The 27997-nt window shown below is 36.6% G+C and overlaps 1 protein-coding gene across 1 annotated transcript in view; it reads right to left on the bottom strand.

Annotated features, from left to right (window-relative positions):
- Positions 1-27997, bottom strand: part of CPS1 (carbamoyl-phosphate synthase 1) — a 128545-nt gene that overhangs the window by 22861 nt on the left and 77687 nt on the right. Inside the window, exons 22-29 of the mRNA XM_086719534.1 lie at positions 21250-21391; positions 19858-19923; positions 19342-19405; positions 17252-17433; positions 10165-10359; positions 9676-9743; positions 7707-7782; positions 2386-2463 (exon numbers count right to left, since the gene is read on the bottom strand). Of these exons, the coding sequence (XP_086575660.1) occupies positions 2386-2463; positions 7707-7782; positions 9676-9743; positions 10165-10359; positions 17252-17433; positions 19342-19405; positions 19858-19923; positions 21250-21391 (871 nt within the window). The remainder of the gene's footprint in view (positions 1-2385; positions 2464-7706; positions 7783-9675; positions 9744-10164; positions 10360-17251; positions 17434-19341; positions 19406-19857; positions 19924-21249; positions 21392-27997) is intronic.

Below are 27997 nucleotides of genomic sequence, written 5' to 3'. Positions count from 1 at the left end.
GAGATTTTTAAATTGAAATTTGAGAGGGCACCTGGGTGGCTCAATCGGTTAAGCATCTGCTTTTGCCTCAGGTTATGATCTCACGGGTTCATGATTTCAAGCCCCACGTCAGGCTCTGTGCTGACAGATCAGAGCCTGGAGCCTGCTTTGAATTCTGTGTCTCCCTGTCTCTGTCCCTCCCCTGCTTGTGCTCTGTCTCTCTCTTTCTTAAAAATAAACATTAAAAAAAATTGAAATTTGATAAAGAAGGGAAGCAAGAGGCAATTATTCTTGTCTTCTCTTAGAGGTGAGGAGACTAAAGCAATATAAGAAGAAATAATCCAAGTGCATGTGACTCCTGTATGGCCAACTCAGGATTTTCAAGCCTTATCTGTCACATTCCAAAGTTTATGGTCTCAGTCGCCATAACCTGAATGTTAATTCTATATGTGTCTTTGGGAAATGATAAAGCTGACTGTGGGGGAGAATAACTGGGCAACTGTAAAAAAAATAAATTACAGACATGATTTGTTTATCAGATTTATAAATGACTTAAAGCAGAGTAACATTTGAGTTTTCTGCTGTCACTTATGAGCTCTGTGACCTGGGCAAGGTACTTTATCTTGCAGGCTTAGTTTCTGATAAGACAGTGCTAACAATGGTATCTGTCTCACAGAATGTTTATAAGGATAAGAACGAACACGTATTCGGTGTTTGACATGATATTTAGTGCATAGTAAGAACTCAGATTTTTTTTTATAGTGTCTAGAGATGGGGAGGCAATATTGCCACTGAGCTCTGAAAAAAATCATAATGTAGCTGAAGTACTATGTCCATTTCTGAGTGTGACTGTTTAAAAATTATGTGAATAACCTGGATCATTTCCAAAAGAAGGAGTCCAGGCTGATAAGCAATGGTTGATGTCTGAGAGAAGCTTAGGTTAAGAGCATATCCTAGCAAATTGGAACCAAATCAGGCCAACAGACCAGCATTACTTTACCAGCACAATATTTGAAAAAGCACAAATTTCTCTAGGCCAGTCTTACATTCTCCACTTTGACATTGGTATGATTACATCCCTCTTATGTTATAACTGAGTATTAAAATACGTAAAATGTTGAAAGGGGGAAAGATTAACCATATGCTCTACAATTCTGGAGGCCAGAGGTCAGAAACAAAAAAATTCTAGGGAAGCAGACTTTACTTAAAAAGAAGAAATAAATGAGATGTCTCTCTCTCTCTCTCTCTCTCTCTCTCTCTCTCTCTCTCTCTCTCTCTATATATATATATATATATATATATATATATATATATATGAGATATCTTTTAACCTGACAACTTTCTGTGTTCTGTGTAACCAAAGTTATTAAACAGAAAACAGGTGAGCACTTTCTGGTGATGCTGTAAAGAGAATTCTCATCCTTGGGGTGAGGGGTTAAAATAAATGATTTCAAGGGTGCTTAAACTCAGGATTGTATGATTCTGTGGTATGAAGTCATCATTACTGTGTATATATGTATATATGTGTGTGTGTGTGTGTGTATGTATATATATCACAGCATATGTTTTATATATGTATGTTCATGCAACATGCAAATAACCCTACTTTGAACTGTTAATCTGGAAGACAAAAAAGCCAAAAAGAAGATTTAACATTTTCAGTAGTGTTTTGAAGTATTTACAAAGTAGAAAATGAAGAACAACTTTTTTATTTTTCATTAAAGCAAATAAAATGACATGGAGTCCCTAAAACATAACTTCCTATATTTCAAGATAAATCATAAGTGCCTTATTAGTGCACCAGGCAAACTAAAGGAAAGCATTTCTCACATCTTCATTTTTCCCTGAAGTTGGAGGCATTCATTGTATTAGCAATACAAGATGTGATTTGGTAAACAAATTTTATGTTATTATCCTTATCCACCCCACTCTGTTGAGTTTTGTCTTTATTAATGCAATAAAAAAGTGGAGGCTGGGAAATCAAGAGAGGAGAAAAACTAGGGATTCAATCAGGAACTTCAGAAAGCAAAGTATTGGATGTTTTTATAATACTCGTTGAAACATAAAAGGAAACCCACAGACAAAAGAAAATGAGAGAAAAATCTATCAAAAAGAATGATGAATACAGGATGATAATTAATTTTGAATATCATCAAAGAGGAATTCTAATAGCTTAAAACACAGGATATATGACTCCCATGACACATCAACTAAATTGTCAGTGAAACTGAAATTTTTTTTTGGACTGAGCAGCTTGTCCACTATTATTAGAGACATGTTTTGTAGAAATAATGACCTCTAATCTGTGTTGTTTCAAAACCGCTAAGGAAAAAAAGAAAAGAAAACAAAACAAAACAAAACCTGATGGGAAGGCACGGATCTAGGATATAGGGATAAAACACTTACTCTTCCATCTTTGCCAACAGCGTCCATTTCTACTTCCCGGGCCCCCTCGATGAACTTTGTCAGCACCACTGGGTGTTCCTGTCATCAAGGAAAACAGAAGGGCAGAATCTTTAGCTGACAGTATGTGTACAGTGTCAGGTAAAAATTGTATACCTTAAGCAAATCCCAGGGTAATACTTGCAAAAATCTTAATGCCAAACACATTACACAAACTCATTAGCCAGTTTGTTCAGTAAGAACAAGGTCATTCTCTGCTTTCAGTGAGGCAGACGGTCTTTCTTCAGTTTTGAGTACTCAGTGAATTGAACGTGAGGGCTGAAATTTCAAATATAGACTTTTAAGTGAGTGAGAGAAAAGAGGGGGCCAAGGAGAGGGTCCACTGGGGGTCCCATCTCTGTTCCCAGAGTTATGAATATCTATTTTATTTATAATTTTATATATATTATTTATATATATTTATATTATATATAATATATTATATTTATATATATTTATATTATATATATTATATATATATATAACATATATATATAATATATATATATCGGTTCAAGTTCTTTCTCTCTTCTACACTCATCTTTTCCAAGCACTGTAAGGTCCTACATCAGTTCTCTCCAGGAGACTGCAAGAGAACTTAGGAGAATCTCATTATTTTGTTGAGGTTTTGTTAGGTCAAAGGTGGCCTCTGTTACTTGGAACGGACATGCTCTAAACCATTTCTAACACGCGGCATTTGCAACATTTCACTTTATTAATCTTAAAAGGTCCTTCCTTTCTCCACTGTTTTAGACCCTTCTCATGCCCCATTCCCAGCTCTTTCATGACAGTGCAGTGATGCCCTCCACACCTGGATAACTGCTTGCTTTCTCCAGATGAAATGAAGAGGTTGACTGAGGAGCTCCAGGGTTCAGGTATCTCCTCTCCTCTTTGCCCCAAGCGCCCGCAAGTTGCACCACTTGTTTGCTTACCAGACCCTGCTGTTACCCGTCTCCATGCCTCTCTTCTCCATGTGCACCCCACCTTCTCTCCTCAGCTTCATCTTTCAAACCTCAACTCTTCCTTCAAGGCCTGACTCAGATGCTACCTCCTCCCCTCACTCTTCTCCAAACATCTTCTTTTCCTCTGAACACAAGCTCCTTTGGGCCACTATCATAGAGTTCATCTCATGCATATGTATTACATTTCATATAATGTAATACATGTTCTTTAGTAGAACACTTGAAATGAAAAGGAATTTTGTGGAAAATTTGAAACCACCAATGTTTTATGCCATAAATAAAATTCTCTCTTCTATTAAAGAGGCCAATTTCCATACTTCATTTTCTTCAAAAGCTGACTAGATATGTAGCTGTTTATTAGCCAAGAAAACAAAAAAGATTTCTTTCCATCTCTGTTCCCTCTTCTTTAAATACCCAAAGTTTCCCTCAGCAGGCTTGCTGGAGCTGTGTTAAGAACTATATGGGATTTCTTCTGTATTATGACTATAATAGCATAATCGAAAGAAAGAAAAGTTTACCAGCTGTCTTAGCTTCTCTAGCCAATCCTGAGACAGGGATCCTTGTTCAGGTGATTTATGGAGGGAGTTAGAAAAGCAGGATTGGGGGGGGGGGTGCACCTAGGTGGCTCGGTCGATTAAGCATCCAGTTCTTGATTTTGGCTCAGGTCATGATCTTGCAGTTCATGAGATTGAGCCCTGCCTCAGGCTCTGTTTTGATAGCATGGACCTTGCTTAGGATTCTCTCTCTCCCTCTCTCTCTGCCCATCCCTCTCTCTCTCTCTCTCTCTCTCTCTCTCTCTCTCTCTCTGTCTCTCTCAAAATAAATAAACATTTGGAAAGAAAGAAAGAAAGAAAGAAAGAAAGAAAGAAAGAAAGAAAGAAAGAAAGAAAGAAAGAAAAAAAGGGAAAGTGAGAAAGAAAGAGAGAAAGAAAGAGAAAGAAAGAGAGAGAGAAAGGGAAGCTGGATGGGGCAGCAGGAAGAAGCTAGTAAATCTATGGTCTCAGTGGAGACTGAATTTGGCCTTTACCCCCTAGGGAGCTCTGGAACACGAACTGCAACACAGAGTAAGTCCCATCTTGAGGCAAAGGTCACTCACTGTCTAGTGTTTTCAGGGTGGTGGTGATGTGAGGGATCTTGACTCCTTGTTGATGAAGCTCTCATCTGACTGAGGATAGTTACCCAGAGAAGTGTAGCTGGTAAGTGTTATCAGCTATCACTACTGTTAGGGATAGGTGCTTCCACAGGTAAAGGAATCTGAGTGGGGGAATAATAGCATCCACCATCCTGGACATTTGAACAAATCTATGAAATAGTCCTCACCATGTTGAGGAAGAAAATTTCTGTTTTTTTTTAAGTTTATTTATTTGAGAGAGACAGAGACAGCATGAGTGGGGGAGGGGCAGGGAGAGAGGGAGATAGACAACCCCAAGCAGGCTCCTCACTGTCAGTGTAGTCTGACTCGGGGCTCAAACTCATGAACCATGAGATCATGACCTGAGCCAAAAAAACAAGAGTCAGATGCTTAACTGACTGAGCCACCCAGACACCTCAGGAAAGACAATTTAATAAATTTCTATTTTACTGCAGCACTATACATTGTTGGCCTTCTTAAAATAGTTTCTTCCATTTATTTCCATAAACTACCTTTTCCTGCTTCTCTGTCAGGCTCCTTCATGTTCTTTTTTCTCTGGTCAGTCCTTAAATGCGGGTATCCCTCTTGTCTCTGCTTTAGCTATTCTTCTTCCTCTATACTGTCTCCTTGGTGATTGCTTCCATTCTTGAGACTCTGACTAAAATGATATATTTATTTCCAAAACTATATGTACATTTCTATCACTAGCCATGACGTTGATTCTCGATGTAAAATCTGTATAACCCACTGCTTTTGAAGCTTCTCTACTTAGATTTCTCATAGGCACCTTATACAAAAGGTCAAAAAATAAATATATAATCTCCTTCTCTAAAATTTCTCCTTCTCCCATGTTCTCTTATTTTAATAAATGGTACCACCATCCATCCAGTTGTCAAGGCAGAAGCTCAGGAATCATCCTTTATCAGATACTCTTTCACCGTCTACTTCCTTCTATTCACTAATTGCCTCCAATGACCATCTCAATATTTCTAGAATGTACGTATGTCCCTTTATCTTTACTATTATTACTCTGATCCAAGGCACTGTCATCTCTAATCTGAACTATAGCAACAGCCCCTAACCTTCTTCCGTGAATTCAGTCTTGCCCCAGAATTCACTCTCCATACTCTAGTATGACTAAAATCAGAAATTACGACTAAAATCCAAACTCAGTATAACTGACAAGGTTCTCTTTATCTGCTCCCTACCGAATCTATCTTCTCCTCTACCATGTTTGGTGTCCTAGCCATATACTGAATCCTTTAACAGTTTCTAGAAACCCCATGCTCTTTCTCAGTTTTGAACCTTTACTTTATTCTACTTTCTTCTATTTACACCCACAATATAAACCTTTCATCCAGTTAATTCTAAATAAACCATTTTAAATTAATTTAAAAAGCCCTTTTTTAGGGATGTATCTCATTTACACTCTTCCTCAGTATCTTGTATTTTATTATATCAATACTTATTATATTTAATTCTAATTATTTGAAGCTTCATGTCCCTAGTAAAGAGAGTCCTCTGTGAGAGCAGACCGTATCTCTCTTTGTATGAATGTAGCCTCTGATACTGAGAACAATGCCATTATATAGCAGGTGGTAAACATGAATGAATACATAAATAGATGAATGATTGATAGGATCTATCTTTACTCCAGAGTCACTGAACTGAGTATTCCAGATTCTGCTGGAGTTTGATGGGAATCCTTGAACCAGAATGTACTCAGTCAGGACATCTCCATTATAAAACTTTGGTCCAGTGTGGGTTCCATCCATATGCTAGCAGTAAAATATATATATTTAAAATATTCTATGAATAGAGGTCCTGCAAGATCCAGTGTTCCAGGCAGAAAAGAGAGGACAACTGTCTTATCATTCACATGAGACCAGCTGGGTGTAACTGGTTTCTCAGAGGGGGAGTTTGCCTGGACCCTTGCAGGAAGTGAAATAGAGAAGAAGACTGTGTCTTGCTCCCAGGCACATTAATGAAAACTGGCCCACTGGAGAGATTCCCTCCTCAGCCATCGACTTTCAAACTGAATCAAAATCTATTTGGTTTTCTTTTTTTACACTCTTTGTCTTTCTCACCCTTTATCCTTAGCTACTTTCTTTACTGCTCCAATGTCCTTGGGGGGCAACCACCACGCAGAAATGAGGTCTGGCTTCATGAGGAGGCACAGACCATGTTCTTTTATTCCTCTTTGAAATGCTTCAGACTTTACTCTTCAGCTCCCTCCAAATTCTACTTAACAAACATCAAACTCTTCTCTATGAGTTGTGCTCTCTCTCTCTCTCTCTTTTTTTAAAACCCAACAAGCTTTTGAAAGCTTTTAAAAGGCAAATATTACTTTTATCCTTCACAGTACAAGGTCTGCAGATCAATAACCCTACTGGGTAAATCTCAAATAGATCACACCGAGGTAATACCAAGGGATAAAATAAAAGCTGAGGGCAGTGGAGGAAAGTAGTTAAATCACTACAAAATTATAAACATTTTTATTAACTGGCAAATGGAATGTACCAAAATGAAAAAAATCAATAAGTGAGCAAAGGGGTTTACTATTAAAAATGCAGGGTTGGGGCACCTGGGTATCTCAGTCGATTGAGGGTCTGACTCTTGATATCAGCTCAGGTCATGATCTCACAGTTTGTGGGATAGAGCCCTGTGATAGGCTCCACGCTGGAATCCTGCTTGGGATTGTCTCTCTCCCTCTCTCTCTGCCCTCGCTACTCACTCTCTCAAAATAAATAAACATTTTAAAAATTAAAAAAAATAATAAAATTGCAGGGTTGACTAAGGCAAAGTTTCGCCAAGTGTGAGAATTAAAAATCAGGAAAGCCTTCACTGATAGATAATGAGCTTGATCGGGCAGTCCTTGAGGCTGGGAACCCCAGGGATAACTTGACTAGCATCTGACTTATGAACAGTCAAGAATGTTTATCCAGGCTCACTCCTGGAGTCTAAAACCATATAAATGTTGCGATGAAACATGCACTGGTCTTCTTCTTCCACTAACCCTAAGGATCTAAATACAGTTAAATGCATTTGAGTTTTCTTATTTCCACATATAGGAGACTAGTGGGTAGGAAATAAAAGGGAAAACCACTCTAACATAGTGTGAAAAGAAAAACCTATGAAATAAGATAGCAACTATCAGAAGTAAAAGTCACCAGGAAGAAATCAGACACTACCTGTGAGACTCTAGTGGCCTCCTCCAGGAATTTTTTCATCTCATCCTCAGAGAATACCACGTTCATGGCTGACCCACTGGAAATGAGAGGAGGACAAGTCAGTTTCTTTCATCACTTTGGAAATAAAGCATTCTGGTCTTGATTGCTTCTCAGAACAGTTCCAGGCAACCTCTAGTTCCAGTCTGGACTGAGTAAGAACTTGCTTTTTTTCTAAATTAAGACTTTACTCCATTTAATCATCAGAACGATCAACAAAAGAGTCACCCAAGTTGGGGGTGCGAACTGTGATAACGTCCAAAGAGAACCACATAGCTCTAGAGATGGCAGTAACTCAAAGTTTGTCCTTTCTGATTCCGTGTTTTCACTCTGCTGGTTCCAGGAGATTCTTAAAAAAATTTTTTTTTCAACGTTTATTTATTTTTGGGACAGAGAGAGACAGAGCATGAACGGGGGAGGGACAGAGAGAGAGGGAGACACAGAATCAGAAACAGTCTCCAGGCTCTGAGCCATCAGCCCAGAGCCCGACGCGGGGCTCGAACTCACGGACCGCGAGATCGCGACCTGGCTGAAGTCGGACGCTTAACCGACTGCGTCACCCAGGCGCCCCAGGAGATTCTTAAATGTTAACAACATTCATCCCAGGATCTAGCTATTCTTTCCCCGTTTCTTCAGAGGTCATTGCCAATGGCTGATCTTACCCACAGGTCTGCTGTCAAAGCAGGTCATTCTACTACCAACCAGGTTACAAAAGAATAAAATTTTTAGTAACATTTGCAAATATAATGTACAGGAACTGACTGAAAGGTATTCAACTGTGTCCTTCTCACTAACTGCTTGAGAAAGAACGCTGACATCAATTTACACTGAATTTTGATATTTTCAAAGTGAGATGGGAAGGCAGGAAAGAAGGAGGAATAAGAGAAGGGAAAGAATAAGGAAGAAACACACTACTTTCCACTTCTTTTTAAAAAGTAGCATTTTCTTTACCTTTTCTACTCTATTACAAAATTTTGCATAAAGAGCTCTCAATGTCTAAGACAGGAAGGCTAAGGCAATAACATTGCTAATTCACAGTGTAGGAAACTGGAACAAAGAGACAGATTGCAGAGATCAGAAAGGCAGCACAGTAGTCAAAGCTGCTTTCTGCAACCCTCCCTTAAATGTCTGCGTGTTTAAATTAATTTGCATTAATACCTCAATGAAGAAGTATTATTTGACTGTGATTTACACAAAATGTCATTTAAATAAAAAGGACAGTTTTCCACCTCATTTTAAATTTTTCATTGTTTTAAAGGACCCCATCTCAAATTCCATTTACACTTTCAAATGGTGCACAGCAAATTGTGTTTCTCTTATTATCCCCTGTTCAGTGAAGTAGGTGCTTACATGTGGTAACATCTGAAGAGATGAAGTGATAATTCAAAACTTCTCCTTTGATGATAGAACTTCGTTTCAAAGTTTAATATAAAAGATCCTCACTTTCCATGTCCCTCACCATTACAATTTATCTCTTAAAAAATGTGCTCTCAAAAACTCAAAAGTTCAGACCAGAGGCACCATCAGGAGGTGTTGACGACAGTCTGAGACCAGCTGCCATTTCTGTGTACTGGGAAACAGAGATTGGAGACAGATATCCCGGGTTTGTTCTGGCTGGTTTTCCTTTTTAGTTTTAGTTTTTTTTTTTTTTTAATTGTTCTCTTCGCTAATTGAAACTATCCTCCCTCAATTTGGCAAGGAGATGTCGTAAGCCAGGCTTCTAAGACGGAGGATATAGACTCTCACTGTCACTCCGAGACAAACGCAGTAAACTGAAGGTCTGTGCATAGGTCCTCCATCCAGCCGTGTTGGTTTGGGGATTGTGGATGGATTTACAGATTGCACATATCAAAGTCAAGTGCAATCAGCATACAGCATGCAGTTCTGTATCTCCTGATTTTTAAATCATTACTTTGGGGGAAAGATATATTACCTCAAAACATAGGAAGGTCTCAACAAACAGGGGTAGCCCACAGACTTCGCAAATTCCAGTGCCTCGTTCTGATTGATAGAAACAACAACAACAAAACGCACAAATAGTTTAAAAGATTCAATAGCTCTGCAGAAAGATATCTTTAGAACAAGTGGTAACACGACTCTTTTTATTCTTTCTCTCAAAAGACACCATTAAAATGTAAATTGGGCATTCGAAATATATAAAATTCCTAGTTTCTAATTCTATATATCAAATCCAGTTCAAAAATAGTTTGAATGTTTTTCATTGTCTGAATCTTAATGAGAATACTCCTACCAATTTGTAACCAACATTTAACCGCAATCATGGAAATATACCAGCTTTAAAGTAAAGTCACTAAGCCCAGTGTCTTCTCTCTGTCCTGGAGTTAATGTCTGCAGTAGTTAACATTCATGCTACGACTCTTCAAAAGCGAACATTAAAACAGACATGTGTTTCTCTCCTTACCAAAGTGTTCACAGCTTTCCAGGGTGCCTGAGCCACCTTCAGCTCATCCAAGACAGCTGAGAAGATAGAGCGATCCTCGGCCCTGTCAATCTGCAGAGGGCTCGTGCCCATGATCTTGACACCATTCTTGTATAGAGGGACTGCCAGGTTGTTTGGAATCTGACCCCCAACTGATATGATGCAGCCCCCGCATGCCTGTAAAAGACACCCACAATATCAGCCACTGGAACAACTTCACGGTGACTGAACAACTGCCTTCATTTCCTTAGTGAAAATGCTTACCATGCTTTGATACTTGCATTTCTCCCATCAGTGGATAATATTAAGTTATGCTACAGAGATAAATAAACTTGGTTCTTACTTTCCAAGCACTTACATGCTTAAATCTATGGAAGAGTTCCATACAATTACACATGATTATCATATCAGACTTCCACACAACTATACATGAATGTGTGACATTTACATGCATGACAATTAGAGAAAGGAAATCTATCCAATTAATATTTTCACCATGTACTTTACACTGTAATCAAGTGTTCCTTGGACTACTGTTGTAATTTCCTAAATAGACATAGATCTCTCCTTCTCACACTCACTTCTCCTGTTCCCCTCCACCCCAGCCTTTCACATTCAGATTAATTATCCTACAAAACTGCTTCACCAAGTTACTCGTATACTTGCTTTCTCCATAGTCTCCCTTTGCCTAAAGAACAAAGTGTAAACTCATCCCCATCAACGGGACAATTAAGACTCTCCAGCTTGACCACAGGGGAAGGGAAGGAAAAATAAGATACAGAGAGGGAGACAAACCGTAAGAGACTCTTAAATACAGAGAACAAACTGAGGGTTGATGGGGCTGGGGAGCAGGAGGGTGGGGAAAATGGGTGATGGGCATTGAGGAGGGCATTTGTTGACATGAGCACTGGGTGTTGTATGTAAGTGATGAAATCATGGGATTCTACTCCCGAAGCCAAGACTACGCTGTATGTTAGTTAACTTGACAATAATAAGATAAAATAAAATAAAATAAAATAAAATAAAATAAAATAAAATAAAATAAAATAAAATAAAATATAAAACATTAAAAAATAAGACTCTCCAGCTTTATCTGTTATTATTCTCCTCCCCTCCAAGAAGACCTCCTACTCAATGTCCCAACTATGTGCACTCCTGCTCACAAGCATTCTGCCCCACTTAACCTTCACTGCCTTTGCTTCTTTTCTCCTTTTGTCTTCTCCCTTATCTAAACTCTACATAATCTCTCCACTAAAGTCCAGTCTAAATCTTACCTCCCATTTGTACACCCTCTCTCTTTTACTGCCACCTTGGCACCTGTCTACAGTACCCAATAAACTGATTTGAGTTCCTGTTTCCTTACTATTTGCCTGACAAGCAGTCTCTGAATATTTAACCTTAATCTCTTATGAGCAGTCAAAACATCAAGATTTTTTTTTTTTTAAAGTTCAAAGTCCCTTCCCATCTTAGTTCCCTCTGTGAAACTCTGTCCAGGCTTCATGTCTGTAAAATTAGAATAATAATAGCTGTTAGCTTCACAAGATCACTAGAAAAGTTAAATAAGATAATAAACATTAAAGGCCTCACACATTATAAGTGCATAAATACTACATTGTTATTAATATTAGAAAATATTATTATATCTGAATGGCCATTTGTCTTGACATAATTTGTATTTGTTTTAATAACCTAATGAATATTAGAACTGCTGAAATAATAGATGTGCACCAAATGTATTTTATCATTATTTGAAATCAGTCTGAAATACTCTTAAAAGGGATAAAGCTAATTTCTCTTTGATGAGAGAAATTATATTACTGCCTAAGCAAATACCGTGCAATTGAGTGCTTAAATGCATTGTAAACAGTATGGAAAACAATAATCCACAGTTCTGCATATTTATAAGTGCACTTAAGCTTCTTTTATCATTTTTATGTTCAATATACATCTTTGCAGAACCTTTAAGAAGATTTATTCTTTGTACTATAATAATATTTTTATTTGCTTATTATTCTTAGTTTATTAGCAGAGTTAATATTTTAGAGGCTTAAAAACTAATTCCTTGATTAAATGCATACAAAAAGTTTTTTATTTGAAAGACTTCAAAATAATTTCTAAAATTAAAAAAAAAAAAAGAAGTACCAACCTATGAGCAAAAATTAGAGTCCATTGCACTAAATGGGAGCTCAAAGTTAGAGTGAAAAGTCTTTAATTAATAAATACACCAATATTTTTCAAAATGTTGTACGAAATTGATTTTTATTTTTTAATAAATTAGCAACATTCAAAACAGTAATAAAATAAACTGCTACTATTCATTAAGGATATTACTATATGCCCTGGACCATCTGTTTCGACCTCCACTCTATCCCTCTGAGGTAGATACTGCTCTCCCCATTTTATAGCTCAAGAAACTAAGGCTCAGCGAAGGTGAAATGACTTGCCCATATTTCACATCTACCAAATACAAAGCCAGCACTAGAACTCAATTCTTTACGTACTTTAAAGTAGCTATGCCTAACTAATAAACCAAATCTTCAAATCTTAAGCTAGCTCTATTTTTCTACCTGGTTTCAAAGATGGTTATCCTCTTTGTTATCCTCATTAGTTATCCTCATTAGTTAGAGGATACAAGGAGAGCTATTTCTAAAACACTCTTTTTGAAAGTGGTAGAAAAACTTTGTCTGCATAAAGATCATCACCGGAAAGGCAAATATATCCACAGAATGTGTTAGAGTAGCAGTTGATGGTTAAGTGGACATTTTGTCCACACAACAAAAAGAATTCAGTATAAGAGAACATGTTTGTAGGACAAAGTTAATAAAAGACAGTTTTGTGGAAGAATTCCATCTTAAATTGGCCCCAACTCTAAGCACAGAACTAGCAGGGGCTCAGGGAGAAGAACTTGGTATCCCACATGGGCAAATTGGCATTATTATCATAACTGTTTAAGCCAAATTAGTTTTAAATAACTCACTGAAATAAAATATTTTAAAGTTCAGATATTTCACAGATTTCTAAATACCCCAGCCCCAAAATAATTCTAGTAGGGTCCCAAAGTTCCATTGATCCTACCTAGATTTGTTTGTATCTTTTTACTCAGTTTAGTTTTCTGTTTTATTTAAACTTGATCATCACTAAGCTAGGGCAACCCCACACAAGAATATTTCTGAAACAATATTCAAGCCACAAATATATTTTTAGTACTTTTGTTGGTCCTTATTTTTATGGGCCAATTAAACGCTATATTATAGACAGAATGCAGGAGAGAAAATGTATCTAACAGAAATAGCATTCATGTTAATTCATTCCATCATTCATCTTTTAACTCATTAAAAGATGGTCCTGATTTTTGTAATTTCATGTATTATCTGTAATTTATAAATCTCTACTCTTTGTACATCTGTCTATGAGACTGATCATGCTTTCTTATTTTGGAATTCACATTTTAGTAAAAAACTTTCAACACTTTAGGCAGACCCTTAAGATTACATTTAATAACAGTTAAATCAAATGCTAAGAATGAAACCCAGTTCTATTTAGAGTCACTCATTGCCTAATGGGTTTTGTCTATAATTAATTAATGTCTGTCATTCATTCATTTAACTCAAGTTGTGCTACAGAGGTACCATTGTATATATATTCATATAGTATTAGGTGTTAAAAACAGAACAATTTTCTCATTAATCAGAGTACATTTTTATGGGGTATGATCAAATAAGTTATTCATTGTAAAAGCAAGAAAAATTACTTAAGCAGGACTCAAACTAGATAGCAATATCGTAAGGTGTCAGGAATATTGCCTGGAAATTTTAGACTCAATCTGGTTTTTAAAAAATTTTTTTTTCAACATTTATTTATTTTTGGGACAGAGAGAGACAGAGCATGAACGGGAGAGGGGCAGAGAGAGAGGGAGACACAGAATCGGAAACAGGCTCCAGGCTCTGAGCCATCAGCCCAGAGCCCGACGCGGGGCTCGAACTCACGGACCGCGAGATCGTGACCTGGCTGAAGTCGGACGCTCAACCGACTGCGCCACCCAGGCGCCCCTCAATCTGGTTTTTAATGAACAAATAAAAAAAATGAGAAATGGGTCTTACATAGGGCTGGGATGTAGAATAAAATTAATGTTCATTTATATAACTTTTCAAACAATGAGTTTTCAAAGGAAAAAAGGGAATGTGAAGTTTAGACAGGATCTATGTGATTCTTATTCATTGCTGTAGCCTGTGAAGATTATTACATAGTTCATCCCTGAGAAAAAGATTTAATAATAGATCTAATAAAAGAGAAGCACTGTGTTGCAACTTCTATAAACAATGTAATAATTTTCAACTCGTGTACCTCAAAAAAAACTTGAGAACATCCTTTCCCTTATAAGGAATGTCCTAACCAAAGCTGTGAACTAGGCAAAATACCATCTATCAAATCCAACCCTCGTAGATAGCAGACTCCAACTTCTCACTTTCTGGACCCTTCCCCACACTCAACACCCAAATTTAAAAAAAAATCAAAATGCAGATTCCTTCTCAGGGAGCAGAACCCATGGACACAATCACAAGGAATAAATGACTTAAGTTTAAAGGGCTGCTTTTTATAAAGTATAAAAAACGTCTGCAGCCAAAAGAATACATCACTGTAACATTTTCTATTAAAAAAATAAGAACAAGTAGGAAGGAGATTTTAGCACACCTAAAATCTCTTCTCACTCCACCTCTCATCAAGACTTCTTTCCTTTTTGTGTTTGTTTTTGTTTTTGTTTTTTTAAGTAGGCTCCATACACAACATGGGGTTTGAACTCATGACCCTGAGATCAAGGGTGCATGCCCTATAGACTGAACCAGCCTGCTTTACTCACAGGGCATGTCACTTTTCTGACTCCCCTTTATGTTTTCTTTAGAAGTGCTTCCTTGTTGCCATGGAAATAGCCTCGGTCCTGAACTAGACCAAGAGACCTGAACCAGGAGACTCATCATACTTTTTATTATCCTATACAACTATGTACCCTTGGAAAGCCTATCGTCCTTCTAAAGTGACTCAAATGTGTGCTTTGAATAAGTTTAGATGTGCTTCCAATTTTCTGCAGATTTACTACTGAATGTCTCAGTACCTTCAGCATCACTAGGGGCATCCAAGTTTGGATTACAGCAGTCTGTCTCCTAGAGATTGTGAGGATATACACAACAACCTCATACAAGGAGACATATGTTTATGTATGTATGATATGTGTATACAATAATAAAACATTTCCTGTGGGATACTCTAACAAATACATCAATGGAATGTTGTTCTTATATTCTCCAATACAAAATTTAAAAATATAGAGTACCACTATAAATGCCAATTAGCTTCAAAGAAGGGCTAATTTATCTTTTACCATCATACTGAATTCAGTTATTGTAAAAGGATCTCATTAATATCCATGTATAACTGTATCCAAAGGCAGTTGTAGAATTTTTTAATCTTTCCTTAAAACATTTCATGGTGAAATAATTAATTATGTGTAAAATGCCTGCTGTGATTCCTATAATCCTTGTTAATATTTTCAAACAATTATGTAATTTTTCACATATTTATGTTATGGGGCCTAGTTTTATTCTAATGTCTTGAAGGTAGGGATTTGGTTTTATAGCTCTCTGCCCTTCTGAACCTAGTATTCAAGTACTCAACCTAGTACACTAAAAGGTACTCAAGATATATTTGTAGAATGCACTTGCTTTGATCCCCACCTGAAATGAATCTTAAGAAATTGTTAGAAAAAAAAAAATGTCAGAGAGAAAAACAAAAATTGTGCATACTCTACCTAATGGTTCAATTTCATCATGTGAAAAGATTAGTATACTTGGCCTCAAATAGACAACTGTGATGATATATCCATCCTTAGTTTGTCTATTTTTGTTTAATGTAATAAAATCATCATATGTTCTGGCACCGAACTCTATACTTTACAATGTGACTCCAACCACAAACCTTGTTATCTTCACAGAACCTGCATGTAGCACATACTTAACACTCATGTGGTTCATTAACAACACCAAAAAAAGATGAAACACAGAATTGAAGAAATTTCCACAAGTCAATGAATTGTCAAGTCAAAACTTGAATTTAAGTACTATGGCCCTCAGTATTTTTTTTTTCTCAGTAACTGTATGAATATACATGGGAATGATTCTATATAGCAGGGAATTTAACTGTAATAACATCAAAAGGAACAATCACTGGACATCACTCAAATCTTCCAATAGTTATTTCTTAACTGTAAAATAATTTGATTAACTTTTTCTATAGACTTATAGTAACCTGCGATCATAGGAATTCACAGTGAAGATATTCTCAGTAATATCAGAGGGAGAGAGGAAGAGCAACTATCAGAGAAAGCTATAAAAGTACCAAAATCATTCAGAATGAACTCATGGATCTTAAACCGAAGACTGATGGCTTCATCTCATGGCACAAAGAATTAACCGGTCCTTTGTGAACAGCTGACTTTTCTCCTCTGGGGACCACTCATTAGTGAACCACAACAACACATGAACTAGAGGGAGGCTGCTTATTGTGTGTCTAGATGACCAGTGAAATCATTCTGCAAAATATTTTGGAGGGTTGTTTTGTAGTAGTTAATATGTGTTTGGCACATGTTACCAAAAGAGTTTTCAATCTAGTTGGAATGCTTAGAAAGAAAAAAATAATCACTCTGTGCCAGGGCCTCAAGACTCTAAGGCTGGGATAATTTTTTTAGAGTTTCGCTACAAAATTAGTCAGTGGAAGACACGGCAGCTCTTTCTCCTAAGGGGAATTATAACTTAAATCTACATATATATATATATATATATATATATATATATATATGTGTGTGTGTGTGTGTGTGTGTGTATGTGTGTGTGTGTGTATATGTATATATGTATACGTATATACATATGTGTATATATATATGTATGTATACGTATATACATATGTATATATATATATATACATCTATAAAGTATGCACTGCATATATTTTTCTTCCTTTTTTTCTTTCCTTTCTCTCTCTGTCTTTCTTTGTTTCTTTTTTTTCCCCCTCTTTTTACCTCCTGATGGTAGATATCTAGGATTCTCTCCAAAGATAACTCTTCAAAGTACAGTTTGTCACACTCATCAAAGTCTGTGCTCACGGTCTCAGGGTTGCAATTCACCACTACTGTCTTCTTGCCAAGTTGACGCAGTGTGCGGATGCTGGAGACAGCACACCAATCAAATTCCACACTGCTGCCTGCAGAGACGGTGAGATTGAAAAAGGGGTAAGAGAAACGTGAAGTTACAACACAAAGAGCAGAGAAACATATTGCCGGTCAGTCCAAGTCTAGGAAGCGAATGCCCTTTCGATACAATTTTTTAAAATTTCAAAATGTAAATTTCAGATCCATTATGCACACTACATTAATAGTAGGAAAAACAGGGACTAATTAAACAACAATGACATGTTGGCTTGTTTTATATGCTAAGTTCTCCATTAGGTAATCTCCATATTTGAAACATTCAGAACGTCAAAGTTAGTGGGAGATAATTCTAATGATAAAAAAACAAAAACCCTTTTGAGGCACCTGGGTGGCTCAGTTGGTTGAGCATCCAACCCTGGGTTTGAGCTCAGATCATGATCTCATGGTCTGTGGGTTTCTGATCCAGAGCCTGCTTGGGATTCTCTCTCTCCCACCACCACCCCCCCCCCCACTTATGTGCTCACTCTCTCTCTCTCAAAAGAAAAAAAAAGGGAAATTAAAAAATAAACTCAAAGTGAACAAACTGACCTCAGTACACAAAAATATTTAAGCTAGTGATTGGAATACTTGAGTTCTTGTTTTAGTTATTCCACTTGCTCTGCTATCTGAGGGCTAAACCAAATGATCCCTGAAGTGCCTTGTAGTTCTGACATATCTTGATTGATTGGAAAATCCTGTCCTTTCCAAGCATATCCTTTTAAGCTTGGCAAGGCCACCCCATGCAGAGTGAGTGACCTTCTAAAAAGTAATTCAAAGTACAATAATGGCCTAAATACCTCAAAATATCACCTCTACTGGGATGCATAGAACTGAAAGTTCTGGGATTTGTACTAATCCTTTGCATTAGGATTTTGTCTCCTAAAAACTCTTGTCAGAACAGTAACTTATCCAAATATAGTAGCATGCTAATTTTCACTATCAATTAAGTATACACTTGATTATCAGCTCAGCTAGTCTGCCCTGGGTCCTAAGGTAATGCAGAATTGTCACATAAATAAGGTAAAATTTGAATAGGAAGAAAGAAAGGTCTAGAAAAGAGAAGGGTAGATCCTGATGGAAGTGTTCATGCCATTTAGCCATAGGAAACTAAGGTAGTAAAGTAATAAACACTTTTGAACTACTTCAAGATTTGGCCAAAAATTGCTAAAGTAGTATATCCAGAAGCACTTAATTACTTACAAAAAACTAAAACAAACTATGTTTAAAGTAACAGAATAAGACTACATACATTTTAAATTATACATTTTATCATTTCCATACTAGAATAATCTGCAGAGACTAAATATTAAGTACGCTTGAGAAATATCATGTCTATTTAAACATACACTTTGTAACTGTAAATTATTATTATTATCTCATTATTAAATGTCTAATTTTAAGTGTTGGGTGAGATGTAAGAATTTCCAGTGGGAATGTTTTAATTAAATTCTATAATGCTCTGCCTATGAACCAATGAGAAAAGCTCTTGGCATTTGATATCAACAGACGTCATATATTCACATATCTCATCTACAAATGTAATTTCTGGTTGATGTATAAAGTTCTTGAGCAAATATAGATCTTTGTGTAAAACTATGCCAGATGAGGAAATGTCAAAGTGCAATTCATTCCCCAACCCCAGTGAGAGGCTCAATTTCGTTCATGAGGATAAAAACGTAAAAGGGTGACATAATGAAAAGGAAGAAGGAATTATAGTTGAGACCTGCAATTGAGTACGACTTCTATCACTTAATAGCTAAATAAACTTGGGCTTTACCTGTCTGAACCTCAGTTTCTGAAATTGCAAAATACTTATTATAACGTCATCTATTATACATAGTTCTTGGAATAATAGAATTAACATGTGTGAAAAGTACAACATAAACTGTAAAGTCCTATGTAAATATAAGTTATCACTTTACCAATATGATATGGACCACAGCCTAACACCATCATTCCATGGTCATCGAAATCGATATCATGCTCCTGAGGAGAAAAAAAAAGACATAGAAATTATTATGTGTTATTCTTCAATCTAATTAAACTCTTTGTCCTGTCACTGAATGTATCTTTCTCATCCTTTCTCTTATTGATGTGTGCACTGTATTAGTCTCTGGGAATCCATAAGCATAAAGTATAAACTCTACTTATTCACAAAATATAAGTTCAATATATTTTAATTAAATAGCCACGAGAACACACCACAATTGTATGTTCATGTAACCATTGTCCTTATTCTAGTTGTATTTGTTTGATTTCACCATTTTAAGGCAGTTCTGAAAAGTCAGTATAGAAATACATTATCACATCTGACCTACATAATGTCATTTTTATTACCTAGATTACTAGATAACCAAAAACACGAAAATGTATATTCCCCATGGTGATCATTTACTAAATCTGGAGCTTTCTACATACAGCAATTTGGCAGTTCCTACCTGACCATTGTAGGTAACATAGAGGTAGTTTGTTACTGATGGGTATTCTGCAGCCAGTGTATCAATCTGCAAGAAAATATAAATAAATAAATAATTACATAAATAAATAGGGATTTTAGTCCCTTTGTTATATTTTTTCAAGAGTAAAACAATTTGCGCTGCATTCGTATTCCTTTAAGGCCTCTTATTGTCAAATATAAAAACAATAAAAAAGGTAAGTACAATTCAATTACTTTCTAATTCTGAAAATGAGGTGGGGTGGAGGAACAATGATGTAATCTAGTTATCATTTGAGCAATAAATGACAATACACACCCAGAGCATCATTGATTCATTACAGTAGTATTTCTCACATACATAACACAATCGTTATATAGTCAACTAGTTACCAGGAAGACTTACCCAGACAACTATCTAAAGCAGCTCAAATCAGAGCAAAATGACCTATATGTAAGAATGTTTTGGGTCTGCAAATGAATGCATAGAATTTAAGTTACCAATGGCACTGAGCAATGGAATGACATAAATACCATAAAGCATGGGGAAGAGGGGAAGGGGACAAGGTCTCATTGAACATATTTTGAAAAAGTAAATCAATTCAGTTCTCAAAGGCCAGGAGCTTAGCTTAGTGAGCAAGAATTCAGGGCCAACAGGGCAAGCTAGTGTAAGGCAGGTGAGAAGGAGGAAAGATAATTGCTGAATAGGAAATATTCTGCATCAAGCCTGAGACCAAAGGCATGTGCCCCTCCGCCCCCCGCCCCCGAACACATGGAGAAAAGTCAATGATTTTAAAGGACAAAAACCAGCTGGTGGTACTTTAAGCCAAGGCATCCTTCCACTGTAGTCCAAAAAAAAAAAAAAAAAAAAAAAATCACAACGGTACACCTATGAAAGTTCTTGTATGATTGTCATGAATACTAGATGAGCTCATTATGCCCAACCCTATCACAATGAATACTAAATGAACCATAATGATGGGGCACTTAAAATAAAGTATTACCCTGTAAAAAGTTAGTGCCAAAAGAGATAACTATTCTTTTCAAGAGGTCAGCCACCATGCTAGGGTATTTCAAGTCCTTCTATTACACTAAGGATTTATCTTATTGCAGATATATCTGCACAGAGGTCAAAAAGTAAAGGAGAGGTCACTTTGATTTTTTTTTTCATTTAGGCAGAGAAAACCATGTACTCAGTCCTACCTTTGCGTCCCAGTGCCCCTTCAACCTTTCCCCTTTAAGCTTATATCAAACTGTGCTGAATAAAACTGGTGGCATCATGGGCATTGACTGGACAAGTAGAATCACTTTTGAATTCCACCCCTCTTTATACCGGCAATGGCTCTATGAGTGGGTGCCTACATTTCACCCTGTGAGGAAAGGGAAATTCCTTTACCTGTTTAACCCAAGGGTGGATGTTTTTCTTTAGCCTCAGCTCCCTTGTCTGGGCCTCAGTCAGCCCGAGGCATTTTGAAATCTGCTTGTCTGAGAACCCAATCTCCTTTGCCTTTTTCAGGGTTTCTTCTGTAATGGACTCACTAGGAGTTAATGAAAAAGAGAGATTCAAGTTTAGAACAAACACAGTAAGGACTAGTGAACTGTTCAATTTCAAAAACACCAAAGTCTCCTTATTTTCCATCTTCAAAGTGTTGAGATCTTTTAAACATACACAAATAAATAACCCACTAAATCTTCCAGCCTCTATGAAATCTAGTATTTTCAATGATATTTTCACCTTTTCAGACATGTGGTTTCCTACTTTCACACCCATGCACCCTCTTCTCTTCTTACTTCCTGGAAATCGCTTCTGCATTTTCTGTCTTAATGACTTTCCTCTTTCAGAATAATCATGGACCTTCCTCTTACTAAGTCCAAGAGGCTTTTCTCAAGTTTCATCTCCTTAACCTGTCAGCATATGACCTGCTTAATGTTCCATTCTTTAAAGATGTCTTCCTCTGGCTCGGGTAAGTTGCTTCTCACCCAACTTTATTACTCATATTACTCACAAAAATGACTTACTGTTTTTTTGGTTTTTTGGTACCCACCGCGCAAGTTCCTATCTTTTGTTTCCTGATTTAAGACCAAAGGCCTGGCTACCTTCTCTCTCCCTCTAAACTTAACCACTGCCACTGGCTCAAGCAACATAAGTAGTTAATAATTCCCAAATCTGTATCTCCTTCTCTAATGTCTGAATGATGCTCCAGGTCTCCATGTATAGGATCTTTGAGAACCCATGTATACCTGGGCATCCAACATTGCATCAGACTGGGTATCCTTTCCATAAACTGCCTCTCTTTACTAATATCATATATCTATGTTGACAAGATAGTTCTCTGGTTTTATGATTATTTCCCATTCAAGTTAGATTTGTCTCCTCACTTTCCTGATGCTCATTTCCATAGTATAGACTGTATTTGTATTGTTTCTCTCACCTCGAATGCCTTTGACATTCCTTTTATCTACCCAACTGCTCTCCAACTCCCAGCCAGTCTTTATAGGTAAACTAAAGCCAAGTTTCATCCATGAAGACTTCTCAGTTTGCCCTCACCCACTGATCTTTCTGGACTCTTCACTGATTGATTTGCTTGGAGCCAGGAGCATAGTTGGAACCATACTGTTTAGCATATCAATGTCACCAATATTTTTTATGTCTGTTAGCTTTTATTCACCATCCAAATTTTTTTTTTATGCTAGATTCACATTCCACAATGACAAAGAATACGTTTGGCTCATTTACCATATCATTCCCACTGATCTGTAGACTGGCCCCCAGACAGCATTCAACAAATATTTATTAAATGGAAAAGGGAAACTGGACTTCTATAGCTTTTATAGAAGAGACAGAGTTATTGAAATCACCTTATAACTATAATTCAAAGTGTACAAAAAATAACTTGTAAAGAACCAAGGCACAGAAGAATAAAATAGTTCTATAAAAGTATAACTAAGTAGCTATGGACCAGCTATTTCAAGCAACAGTCAATACAATAAAATTCAATTATAACATTTTTATAGTCAATACAATGAAATTAAAATATAATGGTGTGTTCTCAGAAGATGTAATAATAAATAAAACATTTTCACTGAAATTCTGCTAATAGCATGCAGTTGAATTAAATCTACTGAATTTTGTTCATTCTATTCTTCAATCTTCTTTAATTAATTATATTCTGAGTTTAGATTAGAGAAGAGAGAATCAAGCTCATATATTTAATAGCTATTTCTCTGGCTGTTGGATATCAGTATTAGTTTGGATTTTTGAAGCTATGTTTCGTTCTACTCAATTTGCTTTTTCTTTGGCCCTTAAATTTCCTTCTGTATCTCAAGTTAATTAATTATTTCTCCCAATAAATTTAATGTCTCCTTTTTCTATTCTCATTTTGATTTTTTAATCTTCCCAAGTATTTGATAAACATTCTCCCAGAGCAACACATTTTCCTGTCAAATTCTTGATTATAATCTGATTATTAGCAGTCACTTGCTATGTGTGCCACGCATTGTGCTTCATGTTCCATAACTATGCTGTCCAATATGGTGGCAACTAGCCACATGTGAATGTTTAATTCCAATGTAATTAATTAAAATTTTTTTAATTAACATTTAGATTCACAATTGCACTAGCCAAATTTCAAGTGTTCAATAGCTATACATGGCTTGTGGTGACTGCATTGGATGGTGCAGATTACAGAATATTTCATCATCACAGAAATTTCTACTAGACAGTGCTGCTCATGAAGATACAAAACAATATTTGAGATAATGGAATGATAGAGTGATTTGAGACATTTTATGGAGAGATAAGCTATGTGGTGCAATGTGAGGTCAGAGAAAAGAGATAACAGTGTGAGCGAATGTAGTTGAGAAATACTACGGCAGTAGAGGGATGAGAACAGAGCCATAAAGAAAGTTCAGCTTCATATGGATGAAAGAGTTGACAGATGTACTATAGGCAAGGGCAACTGCATCTGCAATGATTTGAGACAGTGATCAGCATGGCAGGTATAGAAAACATATGGAGGATTTGTAATTAGGAGGAAATCATGAATGGTGAAGGTAGGGCAATGTCATTCGTTGTCATCCTTACATGTGTGCTTTAACACTTAGTGAACATGTGCTGTGTCTAGGGCTCTGTGCTACCTACTTTAATGATGGAGTGATAAAGTATCAAATCTCTACATTCAGAGAGGTAAGAGTATATTAGAAGGCAAACAAATAGCCATAGATGTGTCTGCACGGTGAGAGGTGCCATCGAGGAATGTAGAGACGAGAAGGCTGTGGCTTGGGGGAAATGGTCCCACAGCACTGGAGAAGTCTGCAAAGGCCTTCCCCAAGAGATGACTGCTGAGCTCCTAGGGCTTTTGAAAACACCCAACTTTCTGGTGTTTATCTTTAGTTATTGCAAAAAAGAAAACATTTTGAGACAAAAGAGAAGAATAATTTGTTTGTTGCTATTTGCTTTGGAAACAGATATTTTCACTTTTCTTGCCAAGATTATGTTCCTAAACCAATTGCTCATTTGTTTACGTGCAAGTGTGCATTCAGCCTCAAAGTGGAAGTGCTTGATAAATAAGCTACTTTCTAAGTTAGAACTATGCATGATGTTCTTTTGAAATAAATATATTTAATTGTGAGTTTTGTGAAAGATAAATCATATTAATGTTTACCTGCATGGTGAAAGGCTACCCATCTGCTCTGTGACCTGCAATTTTGCTTAAAATGTAAGTATGAAGCTTGAGTTACACGGAGAAATGCTGTACACATCACATTAAGCCAATTTTTACCCTTAGATTTTTCTAGATACTTGCTAGGGCATTTTCCTATAATTGTGAGATAGCAATAAAAGAAAAATTAAGAATAAACAGATCTTCAGTAAGACATTTCTTTATTATTGCAATAACTATTTGAAGCAAAACCCATATTATGGTACTACATCAACAACCACACTAACTTAAATGACTAAATCCTAACCCTGAATAGCAGCAGTCCAGACACACTTAAAGAAACATGCCTTAAAAGAGCCATCACACCTGTAATTATGACTATGGACTAGCAAAAATGCAAGTCCTCCAAGTCCAAAGATAACCAGAAGTAATATATTTGTCTTTAGCTCCTTTGGTCATGTTTTTCTATTTTTTCCCTTGTCTTGAATGATTTATTTTTATTTCTTCTTATACAGAATATCAGTCAATTCTTTAAAGGTTGCTATATTGCTTCAAATGAAAACTATAAATAATGGTATTAAACAAACAAAAAAAGAAACCATTTAGATTCCTCACATTTCTATTAGGGATGAAATAAATTTGCATTTGTTTTGTCCACATTCAGCAATGCAGTCTTTTCTATTGCTGAAATATGCATAATTCCTCTTATTCTTTTCCACGAAAAGAGTCCAAGAGAGCATATAAAGACATCTCCAGCAAACATGCAAAGTCTTCCCTCCCCCACTCACCAAATAAAATTGGACTCTTACCAACAAGCAAATAAAAAGAAAGAAAAAAAGAAAAAAGGAAGACTGATTGATAGAATTGGCCTTGTGCATAAAAAAGGACAGTAAATTAATTCTGTGCTCAGTTCTGGTGGAAAAAAAAAAAAGAAACAACAAAACAGCTATCTGTCACAAGACTAACTCAATCATTACTACTCGACATAGAATCCCCACCCCAGAGAGTTTTCATTATGTAAAGGGGACACCCAAGAAGAGCAACGGCAACATGGAATAATGAATCACAAGTGATAGAATTTTGGAATGGGGTTGAAAACTACCTCTCCATAGGTGCCCCCTCAATTCACCCGGTGAGATTTCCAAAACAGCTTTATCAAGCTAAACTTGCAGAGTGCATGTTTCAAGCTCACAAGCTGATTCGCAGAATATTTTCTTGGTGAGCCCAAAACAGCTTTAACTTTTGCTCAATATTCAAACGGCTAGACCAATAGCATGCTATGACGTTTTTAAATGTCTTGAAAATTAGGGTGTATTGAATTGGAATAGTATATGAATATAATCATGTTCATCTATCTTCATTTGAATGCAAATATTGGGTAGGTATGTTCATATGAAATTCAAAGTGATGTATCTTCTATAGTATTTTATTTATAATCTCTCTGGTTATTAATTTCTGCTCTTCAGACATGTTCATAAAATAGTGCGAAACACTTCCCAATCCTCACTGAGAAAATACATGTTGATTCTGACCCACCATGGCAATCACAAAGACATGGATAACGTAGGTCCCTTCCCACATTCCGTGCTACCCTAATACTCCTGGATATGTAGAATACCAAGACAGGAAGTGGCTTGCCTCCCTCTCTACATTTCCCTCATTCACTTTCTCTGCTGCTTTTGCATAACGCAAAGCTGGCTGGCATGTCATTACATATGGAAGAAAATTGACTTTATTCCCTACTTGTTCCGATACAAAATTTTATTTTGAGTCCCATTATAATAAAATAAAAGAAAAGACAGTTTGAAGACACGATTCATTAGCTTTGGGCCAGTGATTTAGATAAGGTTAAACCTCTTCAGAGTCAAATGCAAGATGAATAATCTTAAGTGAACATAAAGCTCATTTAACAATGTGGAGATTCAGACACATGTTCCTTGTCTTTATCTGCCCATATTGGGCTGTCTTCCATTTTGCCTGCTAAAAAGAACTTCCATCAGAGCGAGATTTTTTTGAAAAATCAAGTTAGATGAAAGCTTATTTTAGTGAGACAGGGCTATAATATTTCTATTTTTCAAAAGGAAAATAAAAACCTTAATTTGGAACAAACTCAATATAGAATAATTACTAAAAGAAATATAAATGCTGAATTTGTAATTCAAGACTGCCTTTTGAAGCCTCAATAGGGAATGCTCCATTTATATTATATTGTAAATCAAGGGAGCATTATCCCAAGCAAGAAATGTGATCAGCTGAATGGGGCACATTGCACAAAAGCGCACGTTTTTAAAATATGCGCAATAAATTATCCTATTATCAGGTACACATTTGTGTGTACTAGTATGTTTGTGTTTATCTTCACTGTGTCCTCTAAAGTTTGCTACAGATACAACTCATCTTTCCCCTTCCAGCTTTCCTTGCCTTCAGCGTTCAAGGGCAAACTCTTCAAAAGTTACACTTTCATCATTGCATAATAGCATCTAAACAATAAAACAAAGAAACACCAAATAGCTGTGATGCTGGCCTTTTCAAAATCTGTAGTTCCTCTCCACTTAGCAGCACAAAATGACAGTTCTGAAATTTTGGAGGGGGAGGAACATCTTCAAAACAATCAGACTTTTACATTCCCTGCCATAATCTTTTAGTGGTGAGACAGCATCGAGGCAAGTCTCTGTTGCGTTCTCTGGTTGTATGTATAAACAATAGGAGCCTTTCTCTTCTCTCTCTCTCTTCTCTCTCTCTCTCTCTCTCTCTCTCTCTCTCTCTCCCCCCCCCCCCGACTTCCAATGTAGATTTTGTTGTTGTTGTTGTTTAAAATTCTACCCTGTCATCTCCGAAACTTCCTCCACTCACACTTAGTCTTCAATAATAAATGATAAAAGGAAATGGAATAAATTCCCCTTAATGAGGAAATTTTCACCTGGCATAAAGGAACTGGGGAAATCTATTAACTGACTGGTGAATCGCCTGCAGCATCGCAATTACCAGGGGACCCAGCACACTTCACACAGTCCTCTCTTCCACTTGACTGGCTTTTATCTGATCCACCAACTCACAAGTAATACTAAACAAATTTCCCTCCAGATAGCACAAGCTCTAATGTGAAAATGAGCACTCCACTTGGCCTACAATTATGGGATGGGCTTGCGATTTTATTATTATCTTCTTTTTAAAAATCCCCTAAAAGGCAGAAGCTGAGAGAAGCACTAGGGCCTGATGCTCTGTAACTACACCTGCTTTAAGGACAGAAAACTGAGTTAAGGCACATGTTCTCTACCCCAACACCCTCAGGTCAGCCTCTCCCTCAGTTTTGCATGGCTTTGCGGATTATTTTTGGCACTTCACAGGTTTGAGACCATGCCACAATCACAATCATGCAATCGGGGGCGAAGTTATTTGTCTTCTCATCTTTTCTTTCAAAAAGACAGGCTGTTACCTCTTTCCTTTTTTTTTTTTTTTTTTAATTTTTTTTTTCAACATTTT

The sequence above is a fragment of the Puma concolor genome, chromosome C1 (assembly GCF_028749965.1).
Source record: "Puma concolor isolate L17-30 chromosome C1, mPumCon1.1.hap2, whole genome shotgun sequence".
In the NCBI taxonomy this organism is placed as follows: domain Eukaryota; kingdom Metazoa; phylum Chordata; class Mammalia; order Carnivora; family Felidae; genus Puma; species Puma concolor.
Note: the sequence above shows the minus strand (reverse complement) of the source record. Positions and strands in the feature narration are given on the sequence as shown.